The sequence below is a fragment of the Euleptes europaea genome, chromosome 13 (genome assembly GCF_029931775.1).
Source record: "Euleptes europaea isolate rEulEur1 chromosome 13, rEulEur1.hap1, whole genome shotgun sequence".
In the NCBI taxonomy this organism is placed as follows: domain Eukaryota; kingdom Metazoa; phylum Chordata; class Lepidosauria; order Squamata; family Sphaerodactylidae; genus Euleptes; species Euleptes europaea.
This window is the reverse complement of record NC_079324.1, coordinates 6,546,215-6,569,551: the sequence shown is the minus strand read 5'-3', so window position 1 is coordinate 6,569,551 and position 23,337 is coordinate 6,546,215. Positions and strand designations below refer to the sequence as shown.

Below are 23,337 nucleotides of genomic sequence, written 5' to 3'. Positions count from 1 at the left end.
GAAAAACCTTCACCTGTTCAACGTCCACATGCCAGGTTGCTACTAGGGGCACAGGAACAGGGACCGGGCAAAAGGAGGCAAACATCTGGAACACTAAGGGTGCACTGCTCTGGCCCATGCAATATTCTACCACTGCAATCGAGGAGAAGTCCACCAGGCTCTCGGCATCTAAGACCTGAGGACATTACCTTCTAGATCTTCCATTTTATTCCACTGACGTCATCAATTTGCATCCCCACACAGACAACAGAATAGTCTGGAACTTGATGGTTCTTTTCTGTGTTTGTTAGGAATCTGTGATACTGTAGCAGAAGTAACACTAATTGGACATCCTGAACAGACTTTGGGTGTGACTGAGATCTGACTACCGTATATACTCGCGTATAAGCCGAGTTTTTCAGCCCAAAAAAAGGGCTGAAAAAGCCGGCCTCGGCTTATACGCGGGTCAATACGGTAGAGGGGGGAGGGAGGAGGGAGGGGGGAACTTACCGCCGCCATCTTTTCTCTGCCGGAAGAGGCTTCCAGAGCCTCCCTGCGGCAGCGGGGAGGGCGCTCGGCCGCCCCCGCCGCCTTCTCCCGGCCGGGAGAGGATTCCAGAGCCTCCCTGCGGCCGCGGGGAGGGTGCTCGACCACCCCCGCCGCCTTCTCCCGGCCGGGAGAGGCCTCTAGAGGCCCTCTGCGGCCGCGGGGAGGGCGCTCGGCCGCCCCCGCCGCCTTCTCCCGGCCGGGAGAGGCTTCCAGAGCCTCCCTGCGGCCGCGGGGAGAGCGCTCGACCACCCCTGCCGCCTTCTCCCGGCCGGGAGAGGCCTCTAGAGGCCCTCTGCGGCCGCGGGGAGGGCGCTCGGCCGCCCCTGCCACCTTCTCCCGGCCGGGAGAGGCTTCCAGAGCCTCCCTGCGGCCGCGGGGAGGGCGCTCGGCCACCCCCGCCGCTTTCTCCCGGCCGGGAGAGGCCTCTAGAGGCCCTCTGCGGCCGCGGGGAGGGCGCTTGGCCGCCCCTGCTGCCTTCTCCCGGCCGGGAGAGGCTTCCAGAGCCTCCCTGCGGCCGTGGGGAGGGCGCTCGGCCGCCCCTGCCGCCTTCTCCCGGCCGGGAGAGGCCTCTAGAGGCCCTCTGCGGCCGCGGGAGGGCGCTCGGCTGCCCCCGCCAGGCCGCACCACTTCCTGCCGCCAGGAGCGGCCTGGGGGGGTCCTCCTGCAGCTGCAGGAAGGCCACCCCCGCCGGATCCGCCGCTTTCCACCGCCAGGAGCCCAGAAGGTAAGTCTGCGGGGGGGGGAGGGGTTATAAGCCGACCCTCGGCTTATACGCGGGTGCCTAATTTTTCCCCATTTTTGGGGAGAAATTAGGCACCTCGGCTTATACGCGGGTCGGCTTATACACGGGTATATACGGTAACAGGGTCACTCAAATAAGGGTGAACATGGACTCCTTTTTGACATGGGCTGGCCACCAGAGCAACAATTAGCTTCAGGAACATATGTGAGGTAGAAGATGGACAGGTGCTGGCCATGGTATATGAAGCGGAGAAACTGTCTGTAAGCAGGAAACTGTCTGCCCCATCAGGTCTGCTGAGATCATGAAATCCCCTGGATGCAAAATCCCCTGTAGAGTTTCCATCCTGAATCTCCTGTATTTGATGAACAGGAAGAATCCCTGAATTGCTTGTCTTTTTTCTTATTTGCAAAAGGCATAACTTAGTTTTGGTTCTTAGTCTCCACCAGGCTATCATTTAATTTACTGCTGCAAAGTCTGCCCCGAAGAGTAGTGGCCTGCAGCATCACAAGCCTTAAAGGTGGTGCCAACAGCCCAGTTATATGGCCAGGAATAACACCTAGTTACCATGGAAGATGCCATGGCTCATGAAGAATATTTCACGGTGTCCGAAATCAGTAGCTCCCTCTATCTTTACAAAATACTCAAAAGCCTTCTTACTTACATTTGAGCAGTCTGCAGTTATTCTTTGTCCACATTAAGGAAGCCTGTGCTGAAAGCAACACTGTGGCCACATCCTTTGTTATGGCGTGGCACTACCTCCATTTTCTTACTCATTGAGTCCTTTGGGGGTCACTCTCTGTCCTTCAGAACTGTGACCCCTGAAATGAGAGCTGCTATTGGTGCACTGATTAATGATGTGCAAATCAAATTATTGTTTGCCTTCTTAGGGAGAATTCAAACTTTTAATGTGCTGTAGGAGCATGGCGGTATGGCTTGCCTTTGGGAATGAAGCCATGACGAGGGGCAGCTGAGCCGGCAGGCCTCATTCTCCTGTCCGTTCTTCTGTCAGAGAAGAAAAACAGCAGATGCCACAGGGGTGCCTGCTGATGACATCACTCCTGTCATCATTGCTAGGGCATCCCGTGGCTGTCCTAGGACTCCATTTGGCAGCCAGTGTTCCTGGGTCTCGAGGTGACCTGGACGCTGTTCTGGGCTCTGTGGGGTTGGGGCTTCGCCTGCTCTCTGTGCCACTGTTGCCCCAGTCAGAGGCAACCGGGAGTTGTCTCCGGACAGGGGGAACCTGGAGGATGCTGGGAGGCCCATTGCTCCCCTACTACTTCTTCAAAGAACTCAAGGAAAGCAAGCCACAAAATGAGGAAACAGATCCTTAATGCCCAAGGACCCCTTGCATATCCTGTCCTTGAAGTCTTTTCAGTAGGCATTATAAATTCCAACACCTTCACTGGCTTAAACTATAAGGGAAGTAAATTGTGTGGGGAGAAGAATCTCCCCTGCTCTGGGAATCCTGGCGGTGAGGCTCTTTTGAAAATTTTCCCCTCTTATTATTAGAGATTGGAGAACGTTGACTGATGGATTCAACCTGTATGGCTTTTGATCTGCCAGTCAGTCCTCTTGCGCTGCTTTGATAGGGCAGGATGCACCCAAGGCCGCCTGCTTCTATGCTGAGCTCATTTGTAGGAATGGCTGGGGGTTGGAGAAGGTGAAAGGATGAGCACGGAATGCCTCCATATCTTCATCCCCAACACTGATCCTTGTCCCATCTCAGCTTCATTTCAACAAATCTCCTGAACCAGTGCTTTATGTAGAGCAGGGGGTCCCCAACATGGTGCCTGCCAACAATTTTTAGGAAGTGGGTGGGGCCAGCTAGGGCTTTTGCCCAGCAAGGCTACTAATTGACTATTGGAGATTTTATTGGCTGTGCAATTTTTTGTAAATTTTGCTTTGGAAGCACCTGTCACCACAACACAAGGCTCTGCACTGTGTTACTAAAGTTAAACCGTGGCAATCATTTTGTGGCTGGCTCATCCTCCTGTGGAAGCCATTTTGGGGTGGCCGTTTTGTTGCTGTGCCTACCATGCTGTGTTAGAGAGAAACAGTATCCTCAGAATCTGAACAAAAGGAACAGTCCTCCTGACTCACCCTGGGGGCTGCTGTATGCTTTTCCTCTTTCTCACACTTGGCCCAGCCACTGGGCTGTTCAGCCCTACTGCCTGACTGGAGTTAAAATGGCTACCAGTACCAGACTCCGAACCTGACTTTGTGGCAGTTTGTTCTGCTAAAAGACTCAGTCACTTCAGCTGCCATGCGCTTGGGATGCAATCTTCTGCCCTATAACCCAATATTCAAAATTATGCTGTCAATTTCAAATGAGAACAGCCTCCTACAGTGTTCCTCCACATGGTGCCCACTGGTGCCTGCCAGTACTTCCTTTGGCACTCACCAAGCTTTTCAGAAAGTGGGTGGGGCCATTGTAAGGCAGGGCTTGTTGTTGGCTGCCCTCATTCAAATGAAAGGGGTTCCCATTGGAGGATCAGGAAGATTGGTAAGCACTTCACCTTTCCTTAGTCAGTGTGCAGTTCCATTTCCTCTTCAGGCTTTCCTTCATTTCTTTTTATTCGCCAGTCTTTTTCTCCCTCCCAACCACAGTCAGACTCTCCATTCTTTTTATTCCCCCTTCTTCTTCCCTCCTCCTCTTGACATTTCCTTCATTTATTTTATTGCCCTTTTCTGGTTTTTCTATAAACTGAGGAGGGAGGTATCAGGTTTGACACCGCCTCCTGTGGCAGCCATTTTGAGGTGGTGCTCACCAGCCCCTCCTCAAAATTCCAAAAGTGGTGGCAAGCTCCTAAAGGTTAGGCGTCCCTTTCTCCAGTGTTTTTTCTGCCTTCTGAGATATACAAAATAATGAGAAAAGGTAGGAATAATGAGAAAAGGTGAGGAATAAATGGTCAGTTCTCACAATGACAGGATGTGAGCAGTGGGGTGCCTCAGGGATCTGTGTTGGGACCGGTACTTTTCAACCTGTTCATCAATGACCTGGAGTTGGGGTTAAACAGTGAAGTAGCCAAGTTTGCAGATGATGCCAAATTATTTAGGGTGGTTAAAACAAAATCGGACTGTGAAGAGCTCCAGAAGGATCTCTACATACTGGAAGAACGGGCATTAAAATGGCAAATGAGATTCAATGTGAGTAAGTGTAAAGTGATGCATATTGGGGCAAAAAATCCCAACTTCACATATACACTGATGGGATCTGTGCTGGCAGCGACAGACCAAGAAAGGGATCTTGGGGTGGTAGTGGATCACTGGATGAAGATGTCAACCCAGGGTGCGGCTGCTGTAAAAAAGGCAAATTCCATGCTGGTCATAATTAGGCAAGGAATAGAGAATAAAACTGCTGCTATCATACTGCCCTTGTACAAATCTATGGTGAGACCACACTTGGAATACTGTGTACAGTTCTGGTCACCACACCTAAAAAAGGATATTACAGAGCTTGAGAAGGTGCAGAAAAGAGCAACCAAAATGATTAGGGGACTAGAGCAACTGTCCACGGGGAGCGTTTAAGATGCTTAGGGCTGTTTAGCTTGGAAAGAAGGTGGCTAAGGGGGACATGATAGAGGTCTATAAAATTATGCATGGTTTGGAGAGAGTGGACAGGGAGAAGTTTTTCTTCCTCTCCCATAATACTAGAATGCGGGGTCATCTGCTGAAGCTGGAGGGTGAGAGATTCAAAACAGATAAAAGGAAGTATTTTTTCACACAACGCATAGTTAAATTGTGAAACTCCCTGCCCCAGGATGTGGTGATGGCTGCCATCTTGGAGGGCTTTAAGAGGGGAGTGGACATATTCATGGAGAAAAGGGGTATTCATAGCTATTAGTTAGAATGGACACTAGTCATGCTGTATACCTATTCTCTCTAGTATCAGAGGAGCATGCCTATTATATTAGGTGCTGTGGAACACAGGCAGGATGGTGCTGCTGCAGTTGTCTTGTTTATGGCTTCCTAGGAACACCTGGTTGGCCACTGTGTGAACAGACTGCTGGACTTGATGGGCCTTGGTCTGATCCATCAGGGCCTTTCTTATGTTCTTATGTAGTAGTTTTACTATGGAGTTCCATCCAAAGTGTCATGGTGTTCCCCTCATTTATTTGATGCAAGGTGGCCAAAAGCAAACTTTGCAGAATTTGCAAAAACATGCTATGAATTTGCCACTGACATCCAGTTCTGTTTACATGCTGCCCTAGACCTAGTGACTTTCCTGTAATGACTAGGATTAGAGCTTATACCCTGAAAATCTTGTTCGTCTCAAAGGTGCTACTGGGCTCGAATCTAGCTGCTCTACTGCCGACCAACATGGCTACCCTCTGAAATTATTATTATTCAGGTTCTTCCAGATTCTGGGACCAAGCTAATATACTGCAGATATTGGGAGGGAGTATGTGTTAGTGCATCGAATGTATTGTTTTTGAACGTAATGTTTTATGGAATGCACTTCAAAATCTTAGTTTATACTAAACCTTTGGGATTGTTATGTGCATGGGGAAGTCTTTTAAAATATTCTAGTACATACATAAATTTATTTGGATATTTGAAACCAATATTTCTATGCATCTTGATACTGAAAATAACCTCAGTATGAAGTTGTGACTGAGTAGAGATAAATAAGGCATTAAAAGGAATTTTGGGGGAGCTCGCAGAGAAGATTGATATGATTTTCCAGCAATCTTTCATCTAATTAGAATATCTAGTCGCAGAAAGATTGTCTATAGAGACATGATCTTATTGTCCAATCTTCTCTCTCCTTGAAAGGCTAAACAATGAATACATCAGAAAAATAGCCACAGTACTGGGCTGATAAAAGCATCAACTAGAGACACATTGGGAATGCGGCATATTAAGAAGACATTACACATAAGGGCTTAAGAAAGGTATAAAATTTCTACAATCACCAATAAACCATCCAGTGAAACTAATTAACAGTAATCCACTTAAAAGGCCGACATGGTGAGTTTTAGCAAACACACACACACACACACACACTTATGTTCACGAGCACACATGAATATGCATACCACATTTTCAGGCATTTACAATGGAGAATGTATTACAAATAAAATGAAATTACTCTCAGGGAAAGCTGGGGCAGATTCTTTTTGCCATTTTCAAAAGGCAACTTGGCTCTATTGTGGATTGTAAACTGACCTTTTTAGACTCAAACAAGACTGCGAAGGCAAATTCAGACATAGTCAACAAGCTGATTCTCACCTGATCCAGTACAATTATTTCATCTGCATCAACCACTGTTGACAGTCTGTGTGCAATGAAGATGGATGTTCTGTGCCTTACCACGTCCCTCATGGCACTCAAAATGTTCTGTAAGATTAAAGATAAGCACAGCATAGGAAATTTTATGACTTTCAGATGGGGGGAAATAAATAAAGTTAAGTAAAACATTAAACAAGAATAATTTAGTAACTTGTAAGAAGGGTCACCAGCAGGCCCAAAGTTTTAAATCAAGGAAGAGTTGGTAGTTGTTACTTCAGAAGTGAAGTTCAAGAATTAAGGTGGAGCTTGTGCTGTGAAAAACCTCTAACATGGGTATTTCACAGGCCAGACAGGAAGAGATCACACTTCTTTGTAAAGTCTGCACTTTCCAAGAGGGCAAAGAGAGGGAACCGGATGATCAGCTTCCAAAATGTGGGTTTTTTACTTCCTTTATACTGCAACTTCATTCAAACTGCACTTAAAACAGGGCAATTTGCACGTTCATTTCCCTCCAAATACAATCTACCGCTTTGATCGCATTGTGCACAGTATGGGGTAAATGAGCCATATTTTACTAACTGCTTTAGAAATGCAGCAGTTTTGGGTAAACATTCTGTTCTATTTGACAAACTTGTAATAAATACAGAAAAAATGAATAAGCACAAGGTTCCCTTGAAATCCCCATCACAATCCATAACCTCTAAGGAGGTTACTCCTGACAGTTCCATCTTCATGATTCTGTTTTTTCTAAGGGACTGTGTGCATCAACTGACCATCAGCAGCCAAGCAATATAATGATTGGAGGTCAACAGGTTGGCCAAGAAACCTCACACGAGCAGAGGCAGTTAGCAAATCAACCTGTTCCCCAGCTTTTTCTACAGACAAGAAGATTAGGTTAGAAAGGCATTGCTGAAGCTGAGATTTTGGTATTTAACAATTATGAAGTCTGATGCAGCAATGTCATGACATCTGTGTCACAACATCCTAATGTTTTACAACCCTATCTGCGAAGGGAATATAAATTGATATGAGGCTGGAGGATTATGCACTCTTAACTTGCATCTCAGTGAAAGTTTACCAGTTTGAGTTTTGCAATGACTGTTTATTCTTTTAAAACACATTTTACACAGCAACCAACTGCCTCCCTTTAGAGTGGAAGGAATACTCTGCGTCTCACTGTGAGCTCGTTAGGCAATTCCAGCAGCTTCATATTATGCAATATATTGAGCTAGAACACTAAGAACTGCCTCTGACGGTCTTATCTAGCTCAAGGAGAGCTGGGTGTCTCAATTGTCCAACATTTAGCCTTACTGAGGACCGACCAGCCTGGGGAGAAAGAACTGGGCCATGATGCAAAAGGAAATGTTTTGCAGCATAGTTTACCTCTTCCGTAATTGAATCTAAAGAGGAAGTAGCTTCATCATACAGGATAACTGGAGGATTCTTCAAGATGGCTCTAGCAATAGCAATTCTTTGCTTTTCTCCTCCTGAACAACAGAAGAGAAATGGTTATTTTTGCCTTGAATTATACCCCAGGTGGAAGAACCGTGACACTTAACACTTGCATATTTTCTCCACAGAAGACACAGAGCAAACAGTACTATGTCCTCCTGCCATTTTCCCCATGTCCCTGCTCACAACTGTCTCTTCTCCAACTCTCAGCTTCCCAAAGGGCTCGGAGCTCCCCAGAGGAAGACTCTGGTATAAAGTGCAATCAAAGCAGTAAATAAAGCCAACAAGGTTCTAGGTCTCCATAAACCATGTCACTTTTAATAGGAATTCTTCTGGCAAAACAAAATACAATGAAAGTCCATCAAATCTCATGCTTCAGGTGCTACTTCTAAGGTGCACCCAGATGGTGTTTTGCAAGCAGCAGGTGGGCTGATTTTGCTTGCCTCCACTTGCAACCCACATGGGAATTGTGCCCACTAGCAAAGCCCAGAAGAGCATCTGGTTAACATTCTCCTGCTCTCCCACCCGACCTTTGCAAAAAACAGCCACTGGGGAATCTGGTATCTGCATGAGCACCGTTTGCTCCTCTTCTTTCTTCTGAGTTCCCCATTACTCCTGCTTTCTCACTTCCCTTTTAAATAGACTTTTCCATATTAATGATATGTAAACTTGTTGTTAAAAATTTAAAATCCATTTCAGATTCTGGAGGCACTGCAAGTAATTAACCGTTATATATGCATCTACCTTCTTGTGCTGAATTCCAAAGATTTGACAAGGCTTCTGTTTAATACCTTCATATTCTTGGTGATGTGCCCTCTAACTAAGACCAACTTGTTTTAGCAAACCACTTTAGGAGGATAATAATCTCATTTCACTTTGAGCCTTAAGTGGCTGTTCTGAAGCTGAGCAATAAACAGAAATTGAACTATTCACCACAATACAATTCCTGCTTCACTCACTCTCTATATAGAATCCTAGTCTGAAGAGTGTTGTGTTTGTTGCTGCCAGTATTTGGAAAAGTGTGCAATGACCCCCAAATGCACAGCCTTTTGGAAAGGGACCCTCTTGTCCCCACATCGCTCATTACAGAAAACAAAACACAAAGAGGACTTTGCAGCTATTAAAACAAACAACAGTATATTGAATACTCATGCCTGAGGACCACTTCAGGCATGACAAAATTTCCACACAGAACACATTTCCTCATGCGACAGGATAAAAATCAGTGGACAGGGATTTATGCATGACTAGTATATACATGTACAGGTGCTATGCATATGCATTCACTGCAAAGTTGTGATTGCTTATGGCGTTAAATGCACACATACACTTAAAGACACATGTGTAATTGTTACACATAGATTTCATGTGTTCCCTCAGGGATCCCTTCTTCCTGCCCTATGTTTTAATCACTGTTTTATATGTTTTTAACCTGTGTGCTTTAGTTTTGGTTTTATTATGTGTTTTACAATGCTTTGTTTTAACTGGTAGCCGCCTTGGTAGCCATGATTGAGCAGAAAGATGGTATACAAATCTTGTTAATAAATAAATAAATATTTTGACTGGGTACAATGCAAGCCCTGACCTGGATGGCCCAGGCTTGCCCAATCTTGTCAGATCTTAGAAGCTAAGCAGGGTTGACCCTGGTCAGCATCTGCTTGGCATACAGAAGGTCCCCGGTTCAATCCCCGGAATCTCCAGTTAAAAGGGACTAGGCAAGTAGGTGATGTGAAAGAGCTCTGCCTGAGACCCTGGAGAGCCGCTGCCAGTCTGAGTAGACAATACTGACTTGGATGGACCAAGGGTCTGATTCCGTAGAAGGCAGCTTCATATGTTCATATGCATTGAAAACCCAATGGGGTCACTGTAAATTGGCTGTGACTTGACAGCACTTTCCACCACCACCACCAATGCAAAGTTACTTAAGAAGAGGGCTGCTGGATCAGACCAATGGTCTCTCTAGTCTAGCATCATTTCTCACACAGTGGCCAACCAGTTGCCCTGGAGGACCAACAACAGGGCATAGAGGTTGAGGCCTTCCCTTAGTTGATTTTATTCACTGGTATGCAGAGGGTTTATTGCCTCTCATTGTCGTGGCTCCCTTTGGTCACCATCACTAGTAGCCAGCATGGTATAGTGGTTAAGAGCGGTGGACTCTAATCTGGAGAACCGGGTTTGATTCCCCACTCCTCCACATGAGTGGCGGACTCTTAATCTGGTGAACCTGGTTGGTTTTCCATCTCCTACACATGAAGCCAGTTGGGTGACCTTGGGGCTAGTCACCGTTCTCTTGGAGTTCTCCCAGCCTCACGTACCTCACAAGGTGTCTATTTTGGGGAAAGAAAGGGAAGGAGATTATAAGCTAGTTTGATTCTCTTTAAAAGGTAGAGAAAATTGGCATATAAAAACCAACTCTTCTTCCAGCCACTGATGAACCTATCCTCCATGAATGTATCTAGACCCCTTTTAAAGTCATCTATGCTTGTGGCCATCACTATATTCCCTGGCAGCAAATTCCACGTTTTAATCACTCATTGAGTATTTATTTATCATTTCAATTTAATACCCCAGTCTCCCCAGGCAAAACCAGGCTTATCTGGTCCATCTGGAATCTTTTGCTCATCAACTTCAGCAGGTGTCCTCAAGTTTTAGAGTTTTGGAAGAGGGAGAAAATGGTTTTTGTCTATTCTCTTTATCCAGTGCATAGGTTTTATAAACCTCTATCATGTCCCCCTTCAGTAGACTCTTTTCTAAACTGAAAAGTTCCAGATTCAGCCTCTCCTCATAAGAAATGTGCTCCATCTCTTTAATCATCTTGGTTGCCTTCTTCTGTACTTTTTCCAGCTCTGCAATGTCCATTATGGCATATGCTGACCAAAACTGCACGAAGTATTCCAAATGAGGCTGCACCATAGATCTATAAAGGGGTATTCTAATATCGGCTGTTTTATTTTCAATTCTTTTCCTAATCAACCCAGCAGAGTTTGCCCTTTTCACTGCTGCAGCACACTGGGTTGACACTTCCACTGAGCTATCCACTATGCCCCCAAGGTCTCTTCCCCTCTCAGTCTCAGCAAGTTCACAACCCATTAGTATATACTTAACCTTGGGAGATTTTGTTCTAATGTGAATCACCTGACACTCACCTACAGTTAACTTCATTTCTCGTGTTGTTGCCTGCTCATCCAATTTAGAGAGCTCCTCCTGGAGCTCTTCACAGTGGGCCTTAGTTTTCACCTGCCGGAATAATTTTGTTTCGTTGGAAAACTTGGCCACTACAATGTTCACCCCCAATTCAACATCATTAATTAACCAATTAAATAGTGCCAGCCCCATTACTGACCCTTCTGGTACTCCACTGATCCCCTTCATTGAGAGAAAAACAGTGTTGCACTTACCTGTAACTGTTGTTCGTTGAATGGTCTTCTGTGCAGGCACACATGGGACTGCGCAGGCCAGCCACGGAGAAGATTCTGGAAGAGTACGCTCCCTAGAAGCGCTCCCCTCCCCACTGTCAGGGTCCAAACCTTATCGGCTTTTTCCGCCCAGGGACCACATGACAGGGGGGAGGGGAGCACTCTTACATCAATTCTCCATTCACTGCCACGGGGAATGCACACTTTTACGGTGACAGCCCACTGCAGGGAAGGAGGGAGGGATGTGTGCCTGCACAGAAGACCATTCAATGAACAACAGTTACAGGTCAGTGCAACAATGTTTTTCGTTTTCATGGCTTCTGTGCAGTCCCACACGGGAGAATGGCAAGCTTACCTATTTAGGATGTGGGAGTGTGCTGATCAGCGGAATATATTCAACACTGCTCTTCCCACAGATGCCTCGGACCTGGAATCAACATCAATTGTGTAATGAAGAATGAAGGTGACTGGAGTGGACCATGTCACTGCTTTGCAGATCTCCTGTATATTGAGAATAGAGGAGAAAGCTGCTGACGCAGCCATTTCTCTGGTGGCGTGAGATTGAGAAGACGTAATGGACACTCCACTCCTGCAGTGTTGTACGCCAACTTGATTGCCGAGACAACCCACCTGGAGAGAGACTGGGTGGAAACTGCTTTCCCTTTGTTGGGGCCTCTGAAACAAATAAAAAGGTTATTGTCTAATCTAAAGGACTTCATTCTTTCCAAATAGAAAAGCAAAGCTCTGGGGACATCCAGTGAGTGCAACTGTTTGTCAGCTGATGACTCAGGGTTAGGGAAGAAAACAGGTAGTGTAATATCCTGGGAGAGATGGAATTTAGAGACCCCATTTGGCAGATAGGATAAACTAGGTCTCAGGACCACTCTATTAAAAAAAAACCTAGTGAACAGTGGGTCATACCTGAGTGCCCTAAGGTCGCTGACCCTACGTGCCAACATTATAGCAGCTAGGAATGCAGTCTTGTAAGACAGTAGGGAAAGATCACAAAAAGCTATCGGCTCAAAGGGTTTCGAAATAAAATGAGCCAGAACTAAGGTCTGACCTTTTGTTGCCCCAGAAGGTCGGGCCAGAACCAATGGGTTAAAATTAAATCAAAAGAGTTTCCATCTGGACATTAGGAAGAATTTTCTAACAGTTAGAGCAGTTCCTCAGTGGAACAGGCTTTCTCAGGAGGTGGTAAGTGCTCCTTCCCTGGAGGTTTTTAAGCAGAGGCTAGATGGCCATCTGTCAGCAATGCTGATTCTATGACCTTAGGCAGTTCATGAGAGGGAGGGCATCTTGGCCATCTTCTGGCAATGGAGTAGGGGTCACTGGGTGTGTGTGGGGGAGGTAGTTGTGAATTTCCTGCATTGTGCAGGGGGTTGGACTACATGACTCTGGCGGTCCCTTCCAACTCTATGATTCTATGATTCCACTGTTGCAGTGGGGTTTTCACCGGAGGGTAGAGATTGTTTAATCCTTTTAGAAATTTCTTACAGAGGTTGCTGGAGAAAAGGGACGAGGAGTTTATCCCATAATGGAAGGCAGAGATGGCTGCCAAATGGACTTTAACTGATGAGTTACAAAGGTTATCATCCTTTAAAGATAACAGATATTCAAAGATTAAAGGTAAAGGGCATTGTTGGGGCACTATATTCTTAACTGCAGCCCACCTAGCAAACCTGTCCCATTTGAAAGTGTAAGAACGCAAAGTGGATGGCTTACGTGAGGCCAACAACACCTGGGCTACCCTGTCTTGCCAATTCATTACCAACTGACTCTTCAAGCAGCCAGGTGGAGCACCCAAGGGTTGTGATGTAGAACATGCCCCCTGTGCATTAGGGATGGCGTGTCCAGGATGTATCTGCCCCCCGAAAGGTTCCTCAGGGTGGGGAACCATAGCCTCTTTGGACAGAAAGGTGCCACGATTATCACATTTGCTTTGTCTGCTAGAACTTTTGGGGATCGGGGGAAAAGAATACATTAGGGGTTTCGACCAGTGTAACTGGAAAGCATCCCAATGCTGCCAGCTTCGCCCCCGCTCTGGAGCAGAACAGGGAGCATTTTGTGTTTTCTGAAGTTGCAAACAGATCTATCCTTGGCCACCCCCATTCATAGAAAATAGGCTGAATGAAGGAATGGTGGAGGGACCATTCGTGGTCTACTGAGGTGTCCCTGCTTAAGGCATCTGCAGTGCAATTTGAAAGGCCATCTACGTTAATGGCAGTGATGGACACATGGTGTTCGATCGCCCAATTCCAAATGTGGACAGCTTCATCGCAGAGTGCGTGGGAGTTTGTGCCCCCTTGTTGTCCATGGCGAGTTTGTTTTCGAGAATCTCTGCAAAAGAAATAAAGGAGTTTCTAATCGACTTCATCTTCAAGATGTTAATGTGAAGGGAGGCTTGTCTATGGGACCAGTGTCCCTTCGCTACCAAGGGACCTGTCAGGCCTGTATCCCAGTTACTTTGTATCTCAGTTACTTTGTATCTCAGTTACTTTGTTTTGCTTTCGTTTCTATTGCTGACTGCGCTCAAGGACATTCCTACATACCAAAGCCCGTTTGAAGCTCTGGGAGCAGTCCTGGGAACAGCAACTATGTTTGTGTTCTGTAATCACTTGCAAATATCCTTGCCTTTATACTGCTGAGTGTTAGGCAGCGAGCTCATTGCTGTCATTTCTCCCTTCATGCTCTGTAATACCTATTTGACCAGTAAAGCCATCTTCTTTGGATCTGACTGTCTCTGCTGTGGTTTCTGGTTCAATGGATCAAGAGCTGACATTATGACAGCAATCCTCATCACCTTTTTTCATCAGTCAGGCTGGAGCCCAGGAGGGTTCGCCTGCCACTCGGATGGGAGCTAAGACAGAGCTCTCCGAGTGAGTTTACCGTGGCTGGAGCCCCGTGTGGTTCGCCTGCCACTCGGATGGGAGCTAAGACAGAGCTCTCCGAGTGAGCCCCGTGTGGTTCGCCCCGGTCCCGGTGGATCTGTTCCCCGGAGCCGGAGCCCTGGAAGGGTCTCATCCTTGACACCTTCCTTTGAGGACGCCCTAGACAACGTTCATCGGGCAGAAGTGGAACGTAGCCGCCTGACTGGACTTGTACGGGTGCAGCGTGGAAGCCAGCGCCCACCACGACCTCCTAGTGTCAGATTGTCTAGTGGAGGATGCTCGGCTGGCCCGCGTGTGCGGAGCCGGCCCACAAGCACTGGGAAAACGGGTGGTTGCGCTCTTCCACGGAATGACCTTGACCACTGCTTTAATGGCCGGGATTGTTAAGCTGTCAACCCCCGTCTTTGGTGTCAGCGCAGCGACCTTAGCGGTTCAGGTCCAGCCGCGACTGGATCTTCCGGATCAAGCCGGACCTATTTCGGCATGGGAGCAGGAAGCTCTGCCACTAGTTACCACGGCCCTGACCACCAAACTTGAAGCGGATCAAGTTTTGGCGGATCGTCAGGGGACCAAAGAGGACTTGCACTATGAGGAAACTCTCTGGACTGCAAACCTCCGAATCAGTCAGCCCCGTCGCTTAGGTGATGTGGGCAAGGATATGTTTTTGCTCCGACAGCACAATCGGGAACACATAGACCGGGTGGCCCACTTGCAGGGTCAAATGCACTTTTTGCTTCACGACAACGACTGCTTGCAGCAGATACAAGCCGAACCGGATGGCTCGGCCCCAGCTCCACAACCAGGGTCTCCTGATCAGGCTCAGCCGCAGCAACCTGCGGCACCTCTGGGCGAAGCGCCCATGTTGCCAGTAACTCCAGCAGTGCCTGTGGCGCCAGGAGACCCCAGAGCTCCTGTCCTGCCACCGCCAGGCAGTCCAGGGGTCCCGTTCCTTGGATCTACACCAGCACCCGTACTACCTCTAGTTCCATGGAGACCACCCAAACTGAAGATCTCTTTTGCCGGCTCGGCAGAGATACTACCTTGTCAGCGACCCAAGGTGAGGGGAAGCCAGAAGCCTCCCCCCGAAGCTTCCGTTCCCTGCCCGCAGAGATCAGCACGGCCCCCTCAAGGTCGCGAATCCCGATTCCAAAGGGGAACTTGCCTCGTTTGCGGCGCGATGAACCACTTTGTTTCAGCATGTCCTCAACGCCTGGGACTCCCTCGACCGAATGCATTGCCCTGAGCTCGGGGACGACCTCAACGCAGAGGCACCGCGGCCACCCGCAGTACAGCACCGGGGCGGCCCACACCCTCTGCACTTCCTACTTCTGCAGACCCCTCCGGGTTCCGGATTACAAGTGCCCCAGTGGGGGACAATTCCCAGTGGGGGAACGCATCGCCCCGAGCTCAGGGACGACCTCAACGCAGAGGCACCGCGGCCACCCGCAGTACAGCACCGGGACGGCCCACACCCTCTGCACTTCCTACTTCTGCAGACCCCTCCGGGTTCCGGATTACAAGTGCCCCAGTGGGGGACAATTCCCAGTGGGGGAACGCATCGCCCCGAGCTCAGGGACGACCTCAACGCAGAGGCACCGCGGCCACCCGCAGTACAGCACCGGGACGGCCCACACCCTCTGCACTTCCTACTTCTGCAGACCCCTCCAGGTCCTGGATTACAAGTGCCCCAGTGGGGGACAATTCTCCATCTTCGGACAGGGATCTTCCCTGGGATATCCCAGCGTTAACCCTGGACTCGCTTCCTGACCTGTTACAAAACCGGGGAAGACCTCAACGCGGAGGCACCGCGGCCGCCCACAGTACAACGCCGGGTCGGTTCACACCCTCTGCACTTCAGTTCAGAGACTCTCCTGATCTTCCTACTTCTACAGACCCCTCCGGGTCTCGGATTACAAGTGCCCCAGTGGGGGACAATTCTCCATCTTCGGACGGGGATCATCTCCAGGATACCCCAGCGCTAAACCTGGACTCGCCTTTTCACCTGTCTAATAACCGGTCACAGTCTGCGGTGAATGGAACGTCTCCGCAGACCCCCGCAGTTTCTCCTGCAAATCCTACGAAACCGATGAAGGTGAAAGAAGTAGAAAATACGGTGTATGTGGACGCAGTGTTGCAACACTATAAAGGGGGTCCCCAACTGCCTGTCAAGGCACTTATTGACTCTGGCTGCGGCCGCCCTTTAATCAGTGAGGCCACGTTTGCAGCCCTCAAAGTCAAGTCCAAGGCTTTACCAGCTCCCGTCCAATTTGCCCAGATGGATGGGAGCCCTTTTAAGGGGGGACCAGTCGATCATCGCACACGGGGAGTAGCGATGGGTACTGGTTCTCATTGGGAACAAATAGACTTTACGATAGCCCCCATCCGATTCGAAGTCGTCCTAGGGATTAATTGGCTTAAGGGTCATAGCCCTTATATAGACTGGAAAATGGACACTATTTCCTTTGCCAATCCCAAGTGCGAACAACACCGGCAGGGAGTCGCGGTGACGCCTCCACCCGCTCCGGCTTTAATCTCCGATGCCGCATCGCCACCGCCTTTGCCCGACGCATACAGAGACTTTGCAGATGTTTTTGATGTTAAAGAATGTGATGCCTTGCCCCCTCACCGTACCACTGACTGTGCAATTGAGGTGGTGTCAGGCCTGTATCTCAGTTACTTTGTTTTGCTTTCGTTTCTATCGCTGACCTGACTACTGACTAAGCTCAAGGACAAGCCTGCATACCGAAGCCTGTTTGAAGCTCTGGGAACCGTCCTGGGAACAGCAGCTATGTTTGTGTTCTGTAATCACTTGCAAATATCATAGCCTTTATACTGCTGAGAGTTAGACAGCGAGCTCATTGCTGTCAGCTTTTCTTCATGCTCTGTACTCCTATTTAGACCAAGTAAAAACCAGCTTCTTTTGGACCTGGCTGTCTCGATGTGGTTTGTTTTGGTTCTGATTTAGGCCAAGGGCTCACATTCTGACAGCAATCCTTCATCACCCTTTTTATCAGTCAGGCTGGAGCCCAGGAGGGTTCGCCTGCCACTCGGATGGGAGCTAAGACAGAGCTCTCCAAGTGAGTTTACCGTGGCTGGAGCCCCGTGTGGTTCACCCCCGGTCCCGGTGGATCTGTTCCCCGGGTAGCGGGTTCCTCGCCGGAGCCCTGGAAGGGTCTCATCCCTGATACCTTCCTTTTAGGACGCCCTAGACAACGTTCAACGGGCAGAAGTGGAACGTAGCCGCCTGACTGGACTTGTATGGGCGCAGCACGGAGGCCAGCGCCCGCCATGACCTCCTGGCGTCAAATTGTCCAGTGGAGGATGCTCGACTGGCCAGGGTGTGCGGAGCTGGGCCAAAAACACTGGCGTAACGGATGGTTGCACTCTTCCACGGAATGACCTCGACCACCACTTCAATGGCCGGGATTGATAAGCTGTCAACTCCCGCCTCTGGTGTCAGCGCAGCAACCTTAGCGGTTCGGATCCAGCCGCGACTGGATCTTCTGGATCAAACCGGACCTATTCCGGCATGGGAGCAGGAGGCTCTGCCACTAGTTTCCATGGCCCTGACCACCAAACTCGAAGCAGACCAAGTTTTGGCGGATCGTAAGGGGGTCAAAGAGGACTTGCACTATGAGGACACTCTCTGGGCTGCAAACCTCCGAATCAGCCAGCCCCGTCGCTTAGGTGATACGGGCGAGGATATGTTTTTGCTCCAAAAGCACAAGCGGGAACACGTAGACCGAGTGGCCCGCTTGCAGGATCAGATGAACTTTTGGCTTCACGACAACGACTGCTTGCAGCAGATACAAGCCGAACCGGATGACTCGGCCCCAGCTCCACAACCAGGGTCTCCTGATCAGGCTCAACCGCAGCAACCTGCGGCACCTCTGGGCGGAGCGCCCATGTTGCCAGTAACTCCAGCAGTGTCTGCGGCGCCAGGAGACTGCGGAGCTCCCGTCCTGCCGCCGCCAGGAAGGCCAGGGGCCCCGTTCCTTGGATCTACACCAGCACCCGTAATACTTCAACGCAGAGGCACCGCGGCCACCCGCAGTACAGCACCGGGACGGCCCACTGCACTTCCTACTTCTGCAGACCCCTCCGGGTCCTGGATTACAAGTGCCCCAGTGAGGGACAAATCCCAGTGGGGGAACGCATCGCCCCGAGCTCGGGGACGACTTCAACGCAGAGGCACCGCGGCCACCCGCAGTACAGCACCGGGACGGCCCACACCCTCTGCACTTCCTACGCCTGCAGACCCCTCCGGGTCCTGGATTACAAGTGCCCCAGTGGGGGACAATTCTTCACCTTCGAACAGGGATCTTCCCGGGGATACCCCAGCGTTAACCCTGGACTCACCTCTTGACCTGTCACAAAACCGAGGAACGCCTCAACGCGAAGGCACCGCGGCCGCCCGCAGTACAACGCCGGGTCGGTTCACACCCCCTGCATTTTATTTCAGAGACTCTCCCGGTCTTCCTACTTCTACAGACCCCTCCGGGTCTCGGATTACAAGTGCCCCAGTGGGGGACAATTCTCCATCTTCGGACGGGGATCACCTCCGGGATACCCCAGCGCTAAACCTGGACTCGCCTCTTGACCTTTCAAATAGCCGGTCACAGCCTGCGGTGAATGGAACGTCCCCGCAGACCCCCGCAGTTTCTCCTGTAAAACCTACGAAACCGACGAAGGTGAAAGAAGTAGAAAATACGATGTATGTGGACGCAGTGTTACAACACTATAAAGGGGGTCCCCAACTGCCTGTCAGGGCACTTATTGACTCCGGCTGCGGTCGCACTTTAATTAGTGAAACCACATTCGCAGCTCTCAAAGTCAAGTCCGAGGCGCTACCAGCTCCCGTCCAATTTGCCCAGATGGATGGAAGCCATTTCAAGGGGGCCCCAGTTGATCATCGCACTAAAGGGGTGGCGATGGGTATTGGCTCTCATTGGGAGCAAATAGACTTTACCATAGCCCCTATCCGATTCGAGGTGGTCTAGGAATTAATTGGATTAAGGGTCATAATCCCTATATAGATTGGGAGACGGATACTATCTCCTTTACCAGTTCCAAATGTGAACAGCACCGGCAGCACGTCGCGCTGCTGGCTCCACCTGCTCCGGCATTGACCTCTGATATCCCATCGCCACCGTCCCTTGCCGATGTCTTTGACATTAAAGAATGCGATGCCTTACCACCCCACCGTGCCACAGACTGTGCAATTGAAGTAGTAAAGGACTGCACACTGACCAAAAGCAAGATTTACCCTATGAGCGCTTCCGAGCGCACTGTGCTTCGGGACTTTTTGGATAAAAATCTTGCTCGAGGGTTCATCCGACCATCGAACGCTCCTAACTCTGCTCCTGCGTTCTTTGTCCGAAAAAAGGAGGGCGACCTGCGTCTATGCATTGACTTTCGAAAGCTCAACGCAGTCACCCAAGCCAACGCCTACCCCATACCATTGATTTCGGATATTTTGGGACAGTTACAAGAGGGATGTATATTCTCCAAATTGGACCTAGTAGAAGCTTACTACCGCGTCCGTATCCGCGAGGGGGACGAACCCCTCACTGCCTTCTCCAGCTGTTTTGGAATGTTTGAATTCTTCGTGATGCCCTTCGGGCTAAAAGGGGCCCCGGGGGTCTTCATGCAGCTCATCAACGAAATACTACATGATTTGCTGTACCGCGGGGTGGTGGTTTATTTGGATGACATCCTTATTTATTCGAAAACCATGGAGGAACATGTTGCTCTGGTCAGAGAAGTTTTACAACGACTCCGTAACCACCAGCTCTATGCAAAACTGTCCAAGTGCGAATTTCACCGAAAGCATGGACCCCGCTAAAGTCCAATCGGTACTTGACTGGACTCCACCCGCAAGCAAGTGCAGCAATTTCTGGGCTTTGCTAATTTCTACCGCGGTTTCATTCCCAACTTCGCTCAAGTGGCGTTGCCAATCACTGACCTCCTGAAAACAAAGGGTAAAGGGGTTTCTGCAACGTTGCCCTCTGCCAAAATACTATGGACTGATCAATGCCTGACTACTGACTAAGCTCAAGGACAAGCCTGCATACTGAAGCCTGTTTGAAGCTCTGGGAACCGTCCTGGGAACAGCAGCTATGTTTGTGTTCTGTAATCACTTGCAAATATCATAGCCTTTATACTGCTGAGAGTTAGACAGCGAGCTCATTGCTGTCAGCTTTTCTTCATGCTCTGTACTCCTATTTAGACCAAGTAAAAACCAGCTACTTTTGGACCTGGCTGTCTCGATGTGGTTTGTTTTGGTTCTGATTTAGGCCAAGGGCTCACAGGTGGTGAAAGATTGCAAACTGACTAAAAGCAAAATTTACCCCATGAGCGTTTCCGAACACGCTGTATTACGTGACTTTTTGGATAAAAACCTCGCTCGAGGGTTCATTCGGCCATCGAACGCTCCCAACTCAGCCCCAGCGTTCTTTGTCCGGAAAAAGGAGGGCGACCTGCGTTTATGTATTGACTTCCGAAAGCTTAATGCAGTTACTCAAGCCAACGCCTACCCCATACCGTTGATCTCAGATATTATGGGGCAATTACAGGAGGGTCGCATTTTCTCCAAATTGGACTTAGTGGAAGCTTATTATCGCGTCTGTATCCGCGAGGGAGACGAACCCCTCACCGCCTTCTCTAGCTGTTTTGGAATGTATGAATTTCTTGTGATGCCGTTCGGATTGAAAGGGGCCCCGGGGGTCTTCATGCAACTCATTAACGAAATCCTCCATGATTTTCTGTACCGCGGCGTGGTAGTTTATTTGGATGATATTCTTATTTATTCGAAAACCATGGAGGAACATATTGTTCTGGTCAGAGAGGTTTTGAAACGACTGCGTAACCACCAGCTCTATGCGAAACTGTCTAAATGTGAATTTCACCAAAAGCAGATAACATTTTTGGGGTACATAATCTCTCATCGTGGCCTTAGCATGGACCCCGCTAAAGTCCAATCGGTACTTGACTGGACTCAGCCCTCTACCCGCAAACAAGTACAGCAATTTCTGGGCTTTGCTAACTTCTACCACGGTTTCATTCCCAAATTTGCTCAAGTGGCGCTGCCAATCACTGACCTCCTGAAAACGAAGGGTAAAGGGGTTTCTGCAACGTTGCCCTCGGCCAAAATACTGTGGACTGATCAATGCCAATCTGCCTTTGTAGCCCTCAAACCGCTTTTCACTTCTGAACCGGTCCTGCAGCACCCAGATCCGAACCAAATGTTTATTGTGCAGGTCGATGCATCCGACGTAGCCATGGGGGGGGGCCCTACTCCAGAGAGGACCGGACGGTCTCCTGCACCCCTGTGCCTACTTCTCCAAGAAGTTTGCACATTCCCAACTAAGCTGGCCCATTTGGGAAAAGGAAGCATCAGCCGTCCACCATGCCCTGATGCTGTGGAGGCAATTTCTGGAGGGGTCCGGGATCCCCTTTGAAGTTTGGACCGATCACAAAAATCTAGCTGCCCTCACGGGGACCCATAAATTGTCCGCAAAACAACAGCGTTGGGCGGACTTCTTTGCTCAATTCCGTTTTGTTCTCAAACATGTGCCCGAGAAACAGAACGTGCTTGCAGATGCCCTATCCCGGTTGCCTCAACGTGATCGACCGACAGACTCGTTGTTTACCCCGGCGCAAAGGGAAGCCCTACCCCTACTGGTCGTGCAAACCTGGGCCCAAACCCGGTTCCAGCAGGGAAACCATACCGTAGCTGACAAGGTTACCAGCCCCAACCAGCAGGCTCCCTCGCCTGTCCCCCTTGCGCCACCTGTATCTAGCGCTCCACAGCAGCCAGCCTCTCCACCAGCTCCTGCTTCACCCTCTCCCACGAACAGAGAGGGGGTGATCATCTCCAATACCTTCCTGGACTCCCTTCGGGCTCAGTGCCTAGCCGAACGCACTGCCCAAACCTTGCCCCAAGGTGTACTCGAACAAGGTGGTTGTTGGTACAAAGACTCAAAACTATACGTGCCTAAAATACTTCGAAGAGAAGTTCTACAGTTAGCTCATGGAGCTAAAACAGCGGGACACTTTGGGTTCCTGAAAACTCTTCATCTGTTGCGCAGACAGTTTTGGTGGGGGGGAATGCGTTCTGATGTGGACTCCTTCGTTCGCAGCTGCCCTATCTGTGCCACAGTCAAACGTTCTCAAGGCAAGCCCCCAGGACTACTGCAGCCGCTGGAAATCCCCAGTAAACCCTGGGAAGTGATTGCCATGGATTTCATGACAGATCTCCCCCTTAGCGGGGCAAAACTGTACTATGGGTTGTTACTGACTTATTTTCCAAACAGGTACATTTGGTTCCCTTAGCGGGTATTCCCTCCGCCCCCAAGTTGGCCCGCCTCTTCCTGTCACATGTCTTCCGGCTACATTCGTTTCCGCGCAAGATAATCTGCGACCGCGGAAGTAGTTTTATTGCTAAATTTTGGAAAGCCTTTCTCAAGTTAGTGGGGGTGGAGCAAGGGTTGTCTAGTGCTTACCATTCTCAAACGGATGGGCAAACTGAACGTGTCAATGCTGTACTGGAATGCTATTTGAGTTGTTATGCTAATTATCACCAGGATGACTGGGTAGAACTGTTGCCTTTTGCAGAATATGCTTACAATAATGCTGTGCATCAATCTACTGGCTTCAGCCCTTTCTATGCTGTGTATGGCCAGGACTTCGGTCCTATTGCCCCTGTGGAAGGGTCTGAGGGGGATCCTGATGTGGCCTCATGGGCGCATGCCCTCCGTACTACTTGGCCCTGGCTGATTAGCAACCTGGACCGAGCCAAACGCAAGTATAAAGCGCAGGCTGATAAGCATCGCTCCCCCAGTAAGGACTTTCAAGTCGGGGACTTAGTATATCTTTCCACCAGAAATCTGCGCTCCACTCGTCCTTGTCACAAACTCAGTGCCAAGTACATTGGCCCATTTCCTATTGTCTGGATCATTAACCCTGTCGCTGTGGAATTGACTCTCCCCAAAACCTTGAGGCGTATCCACCCCGTCTTCCATGTCAGTCTCTTGAAACCCCATGTCGCCTCCTCGGACTGGCATCCGGATCCGCC

At 49.4% G+C, this 23,337-nt stretch overlaps 1 protein-coding gene across 1 annotated transcript in view; it reads right to left on the bottom strand.

The window, feature by feature from the left end:
* The window catches only part of ABCB7 (ATP binding cassette subfamily B member 7), a 105,042-nt gene that overhangs the window by 3,378 nt on the left and 78,327 nt on the right, over nt 1–23,337 (bottom strand). The window contains exons 15-16 of the mRNA XM_056859732.1: nt 7,886–7,989; nt 6,503–6,610 (exon numbers count right to left, since the gene is read on the bottom strand). Coding sequence (XP_056715710.1) covers nt 6,503–6,610; nt 7,886–7,989 — 212 coding nt within the window. The remainder of the gene's footprint in view (nt 1–6,502; nt 6,611–7,885; nt 7,990–23,337) is intronic.